This window comes from Meleagris gallopavo, chromosome 8 (genome assembly GCF_000146605.3).
Source record: "Meleagris gallopavo isolate NT-WF06-2002-E0010 breed Aviagen turkey brand Nicholas breeding stock chromosome 8, Turkey_5.1, whole genome shotgun sequence".
Taxonomy (NCBI): Eukaryota; Metazoa; Chordata; class Aves; order Galliformes; family Phasianidae; genus Meleagris; species Meleagris gallopavo.
This window is the reverse complement of record NC_015018.2, coordinates 16,208,600-16,223,222: the sequence shown is the minus strand read 5'-3', so window position 1 is coordinate 16,223,222 and position 14,623 is coordinate 16,208,600. Positions and strand designations below refer to the sequence as shown.

General features: G+C 38.3%; 1 protein-coding gene across 5 annotated transcripts in view; it reads right to left on the bottom strand.

Annotated features, from left to right (window-relative positions):
• GBF1 (golgi brefeldin A resistant guanine nucleotide exchange factor 1) overlaps positions 1 to 13,997 on the bottom strand; it is a 93,628-nt gene extending 79,631 nt beyond the window's left edge. For 4 of the 5 annotated variants that reach the window (XM_010714425.3, XM_010714426.3, XM_019617599.2 and 1 more), the window contains exons 1-2: positions 13,862 to 13,997; positions 12,905 to 12,971 (exon numbers count right to left, since the gene is read on the bottom strand). In XM_010714425.3, coding sequence (XP_010712727.1) covers positions 12,905 to 12,971; positions 13,862 to 13,957 — 163 coding nt within the window. In that variant the 5' untranslated portion in view covers positions 13,958 to 13,997. The remainder of the gene's footprint in view (positions 1 to 12,904; positions 12,972 to 13,861) is intronic. The other variant, XM_010714428.3, reaches the window with a different exon arrangement.
• Between the last annotated feature and the right edge of the window lie 626 nt (positions 13,998 to 14,623).

The following is a 14,623-nucleotide window of genomic DNA, read 5'->3' as shown; positions in this document are numbered from 1 at the left end:
GGTTTTTTTTTTTTTGTCAGCAATGCAATTTGCCTTGAGAGCTGCATCATTATCACACTAGTTTGAGAAGCTTTATCCCTTTGCCAGTCAGCTTTTACTAGAGAAAACCTTGTAATTGGCATTTTCTACTCCTATCCATCTTCTAAATAGCAACTGCCCACAAAAGAAAAGAATTTCAGAAAGGGCTTACAGCCTTTTTTTCCTCCCCCCCGAAACCATGTGGGCTAAAAACAGTCACGTTTCTAAGCAAGTCGGGATTCTTCTGTATTAGCATGTCCCAAAATTTTTGAAGCTTTTCTTCCGTATTTGATGTCCATGCAGGGAGTTCTCCTCTGCCCTACTTTCAATAAGAGCTTACAGCAGAACAAACTTGTTTGTGCCACCATTACTTAAACACCACTGCATCAATTCTCTACAACTGCTATCGATAGTATCGTTATGGAAATATTCCGACCCAATGAACACACAACAGAGCACAGCCAATATCTCCAATATCTCAGACCCTGCTCATACGTTAGCCACACTGAAAGAAAAAGATAAGTCTCAGAAATATAGGAAATAGTTATTCAGACGAAAGGCAGACAACGCTTCCTTTCCCAGAACAATCTGTCTCCTGCCCTCACAACCCATTCCTGCTATATTTACCCAAGCAAATTTTGCCGGTGATATATTTCCAGATGCACTTGAGCCACATGTCGCTGTCAGTCAGCCCAAGCACAGAGGAATCCGGGCAGAGCACAGCTCCTAGAAATCACTACATGTTAATCCATGCTTCCTCTGTTGCTTGCCTTTTGAGTTAAAGGAGAAAAAACATGTAAAGCATTATTCTCAGTTTATTTTGGAAGCAGTTGTGGGGACAAGAGGTGCTTCATTTGATACAGCTATTTACTTCAACTGCTTTCTTTATGGCTAATGGAGACACCTGAATAGAAGAAAAAAATCTGAAGCATGCAGTTAAAAATAACTGGTTGTTTCAACCAATTAATACTGGTTGTCTAGAAAGCATTGTAAGGCTGTCTGAAAAAAGGCTGGACACTAAACAAGGAGCTTACAGCTCTAATCTGCTATGGGAGAATCAGCTCCTCACACAGGGAGAAAAAAAACGGTGCTGTCTTTGTTGGAGGAAAGCAACACAGATCAAGCGAGGAAAATCAGTTCTAGTTCAGACAGCTCAATTTAAAAACGTTGGCCAGTTAAAACAAGGTGAGTTGTGAAGAAATAAAAAGAGGTTCTAATTAAAAGCTAGCTTTGTTTCTTCTGAGCTAAGCCCCTTTGCTATTTTAACCATTATATTCTTCCTATATTCTACCATATACTTCTGATCTCTAATCGCACAGCTAAGTTCGTATGTTTCCAGCTTCATAGAACACTTCTTACAGCAATTCAGCATGAGCCAAGGTAATTAAGTTCCCTGAAATTCTTTTGAACAAAGGTACTATCAAAGTCTTCTTCACATCTGTGCTTTTAAAAGATTCTCCTCACAGCTTCTGCCCCCTTCAATATGGCCTTAATTCCAAAGTGCATTTTCTGAGATTACAGCAATGGGAAACAATCAAACAAAAATAACCCACCAAGTCACCTCTAAGAACTAGGAGGAGAACTCGGTTATCACATTGGTGTCAGTCAGTGGGGACACGGTATTTCTCAGCTCTAGGCACTACGATTCTTCCAGAGAATACGGGAGCTAAATCAGTGATGCAGGAGGAAAGGTGAACTGAGGAGCTGAAAGGGTTTAGAACAGTAAATATCTTTCCTTTGGTTCCCTCCTCCCCTTTTCTGGAAAGCACAGACAGGCAGTTTCAACCTTTTCGGGGTTTATTTAACTGGCTTAACAGAGGGTCCTAACAGGTCACAAATAAGCTTTTTAAATAAAAAGCACGAGTTGAAATAAACAGTGAATATATCAAAACTCATGGCCAGGCCAATTTTATTACCTAAAGTGGAATTAAAAATCATTGCAGCTTTCCTTTAACAGCAGATTCACATAGGATCTCTTCAGCTAACCAGATACAAATAAAGATTCCTCAGAACGATAGCAGTTTTGACACATTCATCTAAAACAAACACATGAAAAAACACCTCAGTTTGTATCTAACACTCCTATTGCTTAAAGATAAGCAACATCCTTCAGAACACTCTAAATTATTTGCTAGAGCATTAAACTATGAAAAATTTTAAATTTTTTTTTTTTCTTTTTTTCTAGAGACATTATTTCTGCTTCCTTAAATTCTATACATTACTGTACTGTGGCTCCCTTTGCTTTCCAAATCTGCAACACTTGAATAACTTTCAAATGTCTGACTGGCACCTCATACAAGAGGAGTAGAGACCAGCATGACAAGAAAGAAAATGAGGTGGTATTGAAAGATGTTAAGAAATACTGGCTGGTGCCGAGAAGGATCAAGTGAAATGTGGGCAAAACATGAACTGCATTACATTTTAGAGTTTATTAGCAGCCTCATACAGCTGCTCAAATTCAGGCATCTAATACAGAGATGTGAACAGCTGGTACCATCACCTGCTGCTCCTGCAGAGTGAAAGCGAGTGTGTGACCTTCCTCTGCAGCACATGGGCCTGCTGCATGTGAACAAGCACCAGCATGGACTGCGAAACCCAATAGCATAAAGAACCACCACCCAAAATGAAACTACAATTTAAAGGCAGCTGATAGAAAATGAACTTTGCTTTGAGTTTCTGAATGGATTGATAGTAAAAGTGAAAGGGAATAAACAGCTTGCAGAATGTAGGTTGATACTGCCTCTAACACAAACAAAATTACTGAACAACCATGAAAGCAAGCATTCCAGGATGCTATGATGGTCTCCCCCCATTACTTCATTCTACATTTCTCGAGCAATTTCTTTTTCTCTAAAGACAATGCTCTTTTTTTCAATTATTAAACTACTCTGTTAGAGTAGCTTTACTGCTTTCTAAAATGTCCGGATCTTTTTATTTCTTCCTCTCCTGTTTCCAACACTTTGAGAAAGTAAAATTAACTAAATACTTTCCCAAAGAAAACATTACCTTCTTTTTGTACTTAACATGGGATACTACTTCTTTTACGCTCTCAGTGAGGCAGAAGCCTTCATGATGCAAGCATTTGCACTCCTGCATCAAGCAGAGTTCTCCTATTGTTCAGGACTGAATGGTAACAGTGCTGACAGAGAAGGTTAGTAGCATTAGTTTCTTCCATTCACATTGATGAGGTCAATTGGAACATACCCAACTCTGGAAAAACAGCCCACGGTGTAATGTTATTTCACCTTCTTTAAAGAACTGCTGTATCTCTTCACCAAACCAAAAGCTAATTTCCCCACACTATCACACCACTCTTGTTCCAACTGAAAAAGCCTCTTCCTGTTGACCACGACAGCCCAGTAAATATTTAGGCAAATACACTTCCTACACCTTTGTGTTCATCACGAAGGCCGCCATGGTGAATATTCCCAGCTCATTCTCCCAATTGCATGTATCAGTGTCAGACTGAGGCACAACGCATCTAAGAGAGGAGAACCACAGATGTAAAAAGTATAGAGCTTGTTAGATCTTAAGGCTGACTAAATACATTCACATTTCAGTCTGTAAAAATCCAAATGTTTTAACAAAGAGTCATATACAAAAAGCAAAAGAAAGTATTTCTAAGCAATGGGAAAACCTCAGACTAAAGTGAAAGCCAGTTGATGATGTCCCCTCCCAAGCTTCTGTGACAGCCATCTTAATTATTACAGAGCCATTACAGGCCACTATAAACTAATCTTGCTTTGAAGAACATCCAAGTTCCTAAGTGCAGTTACTAAAGATGCTTACATAAGCAATCATATTGTACCACTGCCAAACTTTTTATTTCCAGAATAAAGCCCCATCCCTTGGTTATCCTCAGAGCTCACAGACTCTTTCTCTTTCAGTACATCACAATCAAGATGACAACACATCTTGATTTACATCATCAATGCCTCTTATATTTACAGTTTGCCACATAATTACTTAAGCAGTTAATAAAGAGGTAAATGGAAGCTAATTCAACAGCCACTTGGCAGATTTCTTCACTGTATCAAGAAAAAATGATAATTTATTGAAAACTAACAGGAGTTTAACAACAAACTTCCCCCAAATTAAGTTAAATCCAATTAAAAGTTAGCACCATTGTTCTGATGTCTCTCATCTCATTTAAATATCAATACCACAACACACACATCAAGAACTACTTACAGTCATGCAAGAAATCACGCTCCTGCACTGAGAAAAGAAGGCATGCACATTCAGAAGAAGACTGCTCTGTTTATAACTTACTGCTAGCCATATTGAAACAGTACGGTAGTAGGCCAAGGAGAGGACTGGAAATTAGAACTTCTGCAGTGCTTATAATAGGATACAGACAGATGATCACATCAAAGTACCACCAACACTGAACAATTTATCCTATTCTGCTAACTGGCGTTAATCAAGTGCATCCCTTGAGCATTACAGTTGTGTAATTGTGAGTGCAGTGCAAAATATACTAGCATAAGCTGTCATGGAAGTAGTTTATCTAAGTGAAACTTACTAAAATACAGATTTTAACAGGATAGCAAAAGCCAACATCACTATCAACTTCAGTTCCATTGCACTTATGTCCAAATGCTCATCTAATATGCTTTCCTTTTGCAGTTCTGCACAATTCTGATTGTTGTTGGTTTTTTTTTTTTTTTTTAATCACTGTTGTACTGTTCATCAGCTTTCACAGAGCTATACATCTCTCACTTTCCACAACATGCTTGTGTACAGAAGTAGTGAGAAACAAAGAACTTCATACAAAAAGCTCAGGCGCATTCTTTTCAGGAAGTTTAACTGATGCAGTCTGTCCATCCATGCCCTTAAGCTAACCAAGAAACATGCACATCTAATTAGGAGTTTAAAGAAAGAGCGGGTTGCTTTAATACTTACAGTGGCATTTCCAAGTCACATGAGCATTTATATTCTAAAATTTTGTGACATTTTATTTACACATAGGAAATCAGTCATAGTATATCTCTCTTCAATGCATTAAGAAATTCACTCCCAAGCATTTCCCCCAGAAAGCATGTGCTGGCAACACCAACAGCTGACTGAGTGGCTGGCAACCCAGCCCAGGGGTGGAGCTAGATTGCCTCTGAGGTCCTTTCCAATTCAAGACATTCTATGATTCTATGAACACTGGAATGAATACATTTCAAACTCATCCATGACATGCAATCTCTTCACCTCAGAACCCATCACGTAACAAGACCTAAGACCATACCTTTAAGTTACTACTTTATAGACAATATATGATAAACTTCCTGTTCTTTGCAACATTTAGAGATGCTGTAAGGCAAGTCATTTATGTTATCTAAAAGATTACACTAGTTACTGAAGGACTGGATGCAGTTAGAGATGTTAACAGTTGTTTCCACAACTTAGAATGAGAAGGTCTAAATGTGAAAACTTTTTTTTGTGAATGTAAAAACCCTTCAGGAAGAATCTACTGCACAACACTCAGAGAGCAGACAAACAAGGTATGTTTACCTTAGAAAGAAAATCAGCAAGTTTACCAACAAACAGGTAAGCCTCAAACTGCACTACTTTACTGTTAACATCCTCTAATCCATTAATTTGCTATTTTACAACCAATTTTATCCTTTTATACTTTGTTTTCATACTTACCTCTGAATCCCTCCAATTCAGGCCCTTCTGCTGGCTTTTATCTTCCACAACAATTACTGAGAAAAGCACCACATCACACATCTCTGCACTATTCCCAAGAACAGAACACTTTGCCTGACGTCTTATTCTTTCAAATCTCAAACCTCTTCAAATTCACATCTTGCTATATGCCTTATTAGGGGTCAGCCAACAATGGTTTGTTTGAAGGAGAAATTGAGGTAGTCAGTAAGAAAAACCTTTGAGTGCTTAAAACCTCTGTATACTTAATGACTTCTCTCTGCTTCCACCTTCTAAAGCTACAAACTTTCTGACGCGAGGAATGTTTTAGTATGTACACTGTGTGTGTATGATCAAGACTTGGAAGTCCAATCACATATTACCTAACTACATAAATATGCACTTACACTTTCTGACGCCAGTTTTGATTCCCTGAAGCTAATAACCTGCAAGCCACTCTTTTAACAGGTCAGATGATGGCAGTTTAGGGAAGAAAGGGGAAAGAAAACAGAAGGAAAGGTTCCAGATCAGGAGAAGAACTATATATTTAATGAAGTCCTACTAGAATTCAACAATTTCACATATATTTCTGCTTCCAGAGGGCTTTTACTACCATGCAAGTAGCCTACTGTCTCTTAATTGGCCACAACCACTTTTAACTGGTCTCGAGTGACCACAAAGATAGCACAATCCACAAAGACAGCACATCAAAAACACCCAGAACAAAATCTCCATGAATGACTTAAGAGGAACCTTAACTTCAACAGAGCATCTGGCACTGCCTTTCTACCAAATCAAACTGCAATTTATTGCCCACTAATGTATGTACATTAGGCCATTTCCTTTATGGCTCCACTTCACACAGAAGCAGTAACTGAAGGAAATAATGGAGTGCCCAACAAGTGGGAAAATAATTGCTCAACAAGCGTGGAACAAGAGAGAGTCAGTTGCACACCGTGCACATGTGGCAGCTCTTCAGAGGTAACAGAAGGCTGGTGTTACAGAACAAGCACACTGCGGGAACTCTGCCAAGCAACAGCCAGGAGCGCTTGTCCATCTAAATCCTGGGGTCCTTAAGGATTAGGGGTCAGGAAACAATTCCTTCCAACAGCACCACCTCCTGCCTGTACCTGCCATTCATTAGCTGGGCACAGATAGTAGACCAGGTCCAACCTCTCATATTAAATCACACACAAAGAACTGTACTAAAAGAGGGTAAATTGATATTGCAAGATGGTGGTACAGGACAGTAGAAGGGACTGGATGTCCTGGCTTGAAGAGGAATGCAGAAATACCTTATCTGAATTCCATCTTACCATTTTTAGTTTTGGGTTTGTCCCATTTTCCCCTTCCTCCCCCCGAAGATATTCCCAGAGCCGCTCCATTTGTTTGGATTTTTTTTTTTCCTGCAAGTTTCTTAGGACTCCAAAACACAAAATAAAAGATGCTATCATGTTCTCAAACTAAGGCTGCCACATAAACTATCAAGCCCTTTCTGCCCTATCCAGTCTTAATTATCTTCTTTGTTAAAAGCTTCCCCTTCCCAGGAGTCCCACCTCACTCACAAACTGATGATGAAGGCTTCAGTGAACAACTCAATGACACAAAAAGTATGGCTCCAAACACACTCTGCACAAATGCTGCCCCACAAATAACAACAGAAAAACCTTGGAAAAGGTTACTATGCTTGCCCTAGTGCATGTATAAGCTTCAAGAATACTAATTAAACAGTTATTTTTCATCAAGCATACTGTTCCTCTTTCTTCCTTTATATCAAAAATAAACTAAATCTTAAGTGAAAAGACAATGTTGGTGTTAGTTCTGGGTTTGAGAAGTTTCCATCTCACAGGTCTTCTAGTGCAGCTGCCCATTCCTAGAGCATGTTAGCATCACTCTTGGAAAACCGTCTTAGAAGGTAAAGAACAGAATTAGCAATCACTCAGAAAGAGACTGGTTTATGACTACACCAGTAACACTAGGAAAATCTATGCCAAAAATATCAATAGAAATATCTGTGGGAAATTCAAAGACCTTAGCCACAAGACAGCCCTTTGATGCATCTGATGTTGCAAAGAGATTAGAAGGAAGATGCACCACTCTCAGAGAGGGTACCTGGAACTACCTGCAGCTTCAAAGCAAAAATACTACATTGGTTTACATTTCTCTGCACTTGGAAGGATGCCTGCTTTCACAAAGATTAGGAACTTGCTTTTAGAATGACAATTTTTACTGCAAAGCCTGAATACAGTACACAAGAATCAAGTAGTCTGCATTCAGTCTGCAAACAAAGCATCAGATTAAGAGTGTCACTGTCATTTTCCTATTTTTTATAGAAGGAAGATGAGAAAAAATATTCAAAGAACTAAATTACCACTTCTGTACACCATGTTAGATCACGTGACATAGATTAAAATTGCACTGCCACCCATTAATAATTACAACTGAATTGAAGTTATGCAAGAAACCTTACTTTATTATTTATTTTTTTTTTTAAAACCATTCTTGCACACTTTCCATTGGACTCAATGATCCTTGTGGGGCTCTCCCAACTCAGGATATTCTGTGATTCTTAAAAAAATTGTGAAAAATGCAATAAAAGCAAAACGTTAGCCAGAGTTGCTTGGTCTTCCAAAGTACGAAGTTAACAAATACCTGATACTAAACAAATAAAGATAATTTTTCTTTTTAAAAAGTAGTCACAGGAACAGAAGTAATCTAGGAGTGTAGATAGTCTTCTAGATCTTCTTACGAAACTGTCATTAAAGCTTTTTTTTTTTTAATTTCTGCTCCAGATAACATTGCAATCCTTCAATGCAAACAAATGGAGAAGTTTCACAGATACAGTCAATCAGTATTTGCTATATGCTACTACGTCCAGTCACTTTTTGCAAAAATATGGCAGTGCTCTTAACTGCCAACTCAAAGCTACAAGAATTACAGCCCTATGATGATATCATTTATTTCCTATTCTTCTTTAAAAAACATTAATTTTTCCAAATTTCTTCACTTAAATAGACTGCAATACATGTCTCGGAGTCTATTCAACTGCACTGAGAACACTACTTTTAAAATGAGATCTTACAGATTCAGACATTAATCCCAAATCGGGATAAAATTTCTGTATTTTTTCCATCTGAATGTCAGATTTTCTCTAGAAACCATTTCCGGTGATCAGACATGAGAAAATGAGCTTGCAATCAAATCTACATTCCAGAAAACTGATGGCAACAGTAACAAGTATATTAAATCGGTACACTGGGCAAAGGTTCTCCTATGGTTACAGTCATTTGACCTTTAGCCAGCTCTTAATGCCCCAGCCAACCCTCTAAAGATGGAGATTTGCAGCAGCTTCTTGTCTGAAATAAGCCATGAAAAGATTCTTCTGAACCCACTATAAAGCATTCATTTAAAATGTCATGAATGTGCATGAAATCAGAGTGCTTCTAACAGCTTACTTCGCAGCTTCTGTTTAAATGTAGTAACTCTGAACCACCAGAGGATAAAAGGACTCAAACCTTCCAGTCTGGCACTCTTGGCCCTAAAATATACACAAGTACCTCTTCACAGGTGTGTTTACCTAGTTTAAACCTTATTTAAATAGACTCTTGATGCACACACTTTCCACAAACACCTGCTTCTCCCACTGCTGACTTGTACAAGGCTGTTGCATTCAGTCATCTGCTGTCCTAAAGCCATCCTACACACCAGCAAGCAGTAATTCAGTCATGACAATCCTGCTTACTGACTCATCCTTCCTATCAGGGCAAATCGCTACAGATGTGCAGGTGAAAGCAGATACATCATATTGGAATGGTCTGAAGACTTCAACAGCCACAGCAAGATTTAAGCAAACTCGATCCTTAACAGATCATAAAAAAGAGGCTTATGATGAATTTGTACTTCCGGACATCATTGGTTATAAAACCTCTCTCTGCTGAGCTCATATCCTAACATTGAAACACTCAGGAAAGAGAAGATGCTTTATTATCACTGGCTGTCAAGAAGAAGCTTCCTTTTGTTGACATAAAACCATAACAAAACTGACAGCACAAAAAGACTTCAAGATCTAGACATATCTTCTAGATTATTGAATATACTTTAAAAAGTAGTGAAATTAAAGTTGTGGTGGCAAAAACCCTAGATCCAAACTTTATCAATTCTAAGGCCTACATTAAATTTAAAATAACTTTTAAACCTAGTTTTATTCCGATTTTGCAAGCATGAACAAAGCTTGATACTCATTGTTTGCACACAGTCAGAACTGAGGACACTGATCCATAGTTTAACTAAGCTCTGGAAACATAAGATACCATTACAGACAGGGTTATACCGTGCTCATCCTAGTACAACCATTCAACTATTAAATTTATTTTGAAGTCATGCATACAACACTAAAGATGAGAGTACATCCATTTTTCTATTTTTCATGCAGCTGCTATAAATAATGAAATGTATGCAGCATGTAAATATAAAAACAGTATTCAGAAAATGAGAGCGGATCAGAACAGACATGCTCATTTTCTTTTATAAATCTACACCAAGTTGCAACAGAAATTAACTTTCTCTGTAAGAATTTTAAAAAGCAACATTATTCCCCATAAATCCAAGGCCTTTCACCAGATACACTGACTGGCAGAAGTGAAGTTATTCTTACCATAACCATGAGATTGCTTGTGCTCCTCAAGAACACCTCTAGATGTTTCCTTCAAGTGCCCACTTAGATATTACAGTGGGATGGGATACCACTAGGTGGTTGCAGGCAAGGACTTAGTGGTTTTGGTTAATCAAATAAAACATTCGTAATTTAGTTATTCTTGTGGAACAACACTTTGAAATGGGAATCTTTAGCTGCAGGAGGTATACAGTGCATCTATATACCCTTGACCGGGGTATTTCAGCACCACAGTCATGACAGAGTTAATACCCACTAGCTCAGAGGAGAACAAAAGGTACTCCACTGCAACATGCCTAACATTTACATTGCCTCTCTTTGCTCATTAAACAGGTTTTGGTTAAATAATGAACAAACTGTATTACAGACTCCGATGAGAATTCCAAAATTATAAATCAACTGGTAAAGCCCAGAGGAGAATGAAGGGAGTGGGAGGGAAGGAAGGATAATATTGACTAATATAAAGGGCGCAGCTTGACAGTGGATATTCCTGCCACACCTGATCAAACATGCTCCATGGGGGAGGGGAAGGGGGGGCGAGAGCAAGAGGGGAGATGGGACAAGGCAGCCTGAAATTTGCATCCGGAACAGATTAAAATGGGTTCTTGGGGGATTGAGAAAATACATAATATATATTACTATAAATGCAAAATTGTACTAAAAGCTAACTCAAATGTCAAAGATTACAGCTTGAATAAATTTAAATATAAAAGCAATGCGTTTCCATGAGCTAATGAAAGAGACGTGAAAGGAAGGTCTAGGAAAAAAAAAAAAAGAAAAAACTAAGTTTGGACTTTTCACTGCCTGAAAGATGAGGCAGGAGGCTCTATACCCAAGTATTGCTTGGAAAACAGCACATGTGTGAAACTGAAGAAAAAAAGCACACCAGTGATGTCCTATCTCAAGCCACTAGTCTGAAAATAGCAGTCACTGAAACTGAAATCACCTATTTAAAAGAATCCCATGTAATCAAACCACCATGCTATGATCATTATCATATATAAGCAACTACTAGCTCAGTGTAAACCTCACTTACGAGATGACTGAACTCAGAGTCTCTAAGTCTCTCAGTACATTAAACTTTGCTTTCTCTAACACAAGCAGATATTTGGCTTGCATTTTCTCCCATCAAGTCAACAACATATTGCATCCAGGTTCTACACATAAACAGCCAATCCCTGATATTTATTCATATTGCATTTAATCAAGCAACCTCATCTTCTTGATACGAAGTCGTATTTGCAGGGCAAGGAATTTCAAGAGTCTCATCTTCAAGAGAACTTTATCTCACAGAAGGAAGAGATGAGTGCCAGGAAAACATCCTCCCAAGACAACTTTGGAGATTGTATGCATATCCTACAGAATATGACTGAGCCTACAAAACACATAAATCCAGCACGTCATTTAGTCTGTGGAAAGGTGGAGCATCCTGAACAACAAAGATACTATCCAGAAATACACACTGTGCAAGAGTTGTCTATGATGTCATGACCTGAGTCTTGCCTATAGCCAAAGGAAATGCTTCAGGCAAAAGAGGAGGTAAAAAACAAACAAACGAAAAAAACCTCTACACTTGTAGGCAGTCACAGAAGAGGAAGGAATAAGGACCTAAATGCTGGTATGGGTCCTCAGCACTCCTGCTCTAGTAAATATTCTTCTTAAGGGATTCCAGGCTCAGCAATGACATAGGAACAGGCATACTCTACAATCAGAAATGAAAAAAGCCCATCTCAAACTTAGGCTGAATGTAGTTCTAAACACCCACTGTGATAATGGGATCAGAAATAAAGCTTACTTCCAAATATTGCAAATAAGAAACTCTGGAAAGAACCAGCAGTACAGCATTAGCTCACCTCCCAGCTCTCAATATACCAAGGTTAAACAACTGCTCCTGAAACTAATAACAGAGGAAACCTAGGTGGAAATGGAAAAATGAACTGGAAGTGAAGACCTGGTCAGAACCAACATCGCAGCCATATACTCCACTACTGCAATCAGCACAGAGTCCCAGGACTTTTTGGTGCAACTGGTCCCAAAGTAAGACATTCACTTTGAGATTCAAGTGATCCAAATGGAAAGTGTTCTCTATTCTTCGCTTGCTACTGGTAATGAATGATGAAACCCAACAAATCAAAGACTGTAAGGAGAAACCAGACAACAGGAGGCACCTTGCCAAACAGATTTTCTTGTCGCTCAAAGACTGGAAAGCGTAAACAAAACACAAGATTATACATAATAATATGCCAGATTTCCTATTATTATTATATTTCCTATTATAATATTATTATATTTCTATAAGCTTCAGTATAAAGAAAAAAACATGCATATAGACACACAAATATATACATAAATACAAACAATACACACACACTTATATATGCCATATGTCCAGATAGTAGCAAGTGGTACTATTTCTCTAGAAAAGCTTGTAGGTATTTGTCCTTTTCTCATTATTTGATACATCTGGATAGTAAATAAGACAAAATAGTACACCTGCACACAAACTGAAAGAAAAAATTTATTTGCATATACCGAAGCAAGTACACATACCTGCTGATTTCTGCATAAGCTTACCTGTTATATTATTCAGCACTTCTTTTAAGACACTAAAGCTATGCAGCAAGGGATCCCTTTCTTCATCCTATAGGTTATACATATGAAAAAAAGCCATTAATGAAGCAAACGTACTTCTGAAGATGCATCCTAATAACGGGTATGTAAAGACCTCACCTTCGTACTCAGGGGAGTATTATGGGTTGAGCTTAACACTGTCAGACTATTTACTCCATCAAGATCAAGAGAAGTATTTTTGTTTTCCTTCTAGCACTATCTTATGTTATACAACTCAAATGTCAAAGAATAGATTCAAGACAGCAAAATCCACTTTGGGTTTGTTGTCTTTTGAAGTATTTCTGATTAGTCCTCCACTGTTCAATAAATTTCAGAGCAGATCTATCTCATACCATATTTAAATGGCTCATCTGGATTTGCTATAATGTTAATCTATGCAGATTGTAATGGGAACAGAAATACAATGACATTTGGTGCCATTAAAATAACCTGAAGAAAGAATGAATAAACCTGAAGAAAGTATGAATAACTGCATCCTTTAACTTTATTTTATCTTTATGTTATTAAAGTAAGTTTTTTCAAGCTGTGTATATCCCCAGCCACACCTACTACTGGGTGGCAGTGAGCACTAGCGAAGAAATGCTGTTAGAAGGAACAAGGGCCCTGCCCTCTGACTAACTGAAATCACTTTGCTGGATGACAGCCATCCGCTAATCAGTTGGCATTCTGAAGTGCACCACAGATCCAGTACACCACAGGCACTCATCTTCACTGTGGAAGCCAAAAACTGACTACAGCGTTATTAGACTTAGAAACATTGTATTCATGACTTTTAACAAAACAGGTATGAAACTATAAGCAACTATTTAAAAAAAAAAAAAAGAAAAAAAAAAGGATGTCTCTAAACCAAGCAGTTGCTGCCACAGCACAAATGGGTAGCAACAACCCAAGGCAACTTACCAGGTGTGTGTGAGTGCTCCATCGGGCATTACGCTTGATGGCTCCCACCACTGCATTGATTTCGCCTTGTACAATGTAAATGTTTTTATCCACCATCTTGACAATCCTGAAAATAAAGATAATTCAAATCAATCTCCAGTTCTCTGAATCATTCCCCTCCTCAGACAAAACATCAAGATGGATCTAGTCAAGCAGGAGGCCTCCAGAGATGCAGAATAGTTCTACAACTTGGTTTTCTAAATGAAGACGTGCGTGGTTTTTGTCAAGAAGACGACAAAAGAAGAGCACTTTTCCGCAGAATGCATTTTCAAGAACATCAGAGCAGATCAGCAGTTAGAACAGCAGCAAAACTTTACCAAGGCCCAGCCCTCATTTTTTCCCGGTACACTTAGGTGCAGAGGAAGGCAGTGTAAGGGTACTGGGATGCACTTCCATGACAGTGCAACACCACACTCACTCCTGCACTTATGCAAAGTCCTGCAGACCTGCACAGAACACAACACTAATCTTGTACTGCTACATAAGCATCAGTGGCATAAATAAGACAGCTAGAGGGAAACTCTTCAGGACTTTGACAAAATAACATCATGTATAAAATGCACTGATTTTCACACCTGCTTCATTAGAAAGGCCTCAAGAAAGAGAACAAGGACAAAAAGCAAGAGTAAAACCCCACGAAGTAAAGAGAAAAAAAAACTGGATAGGACATGGGGAGAAAAAGTGAGAAAGCAAAAGGCAGACATTCACACTCATACAGACTGA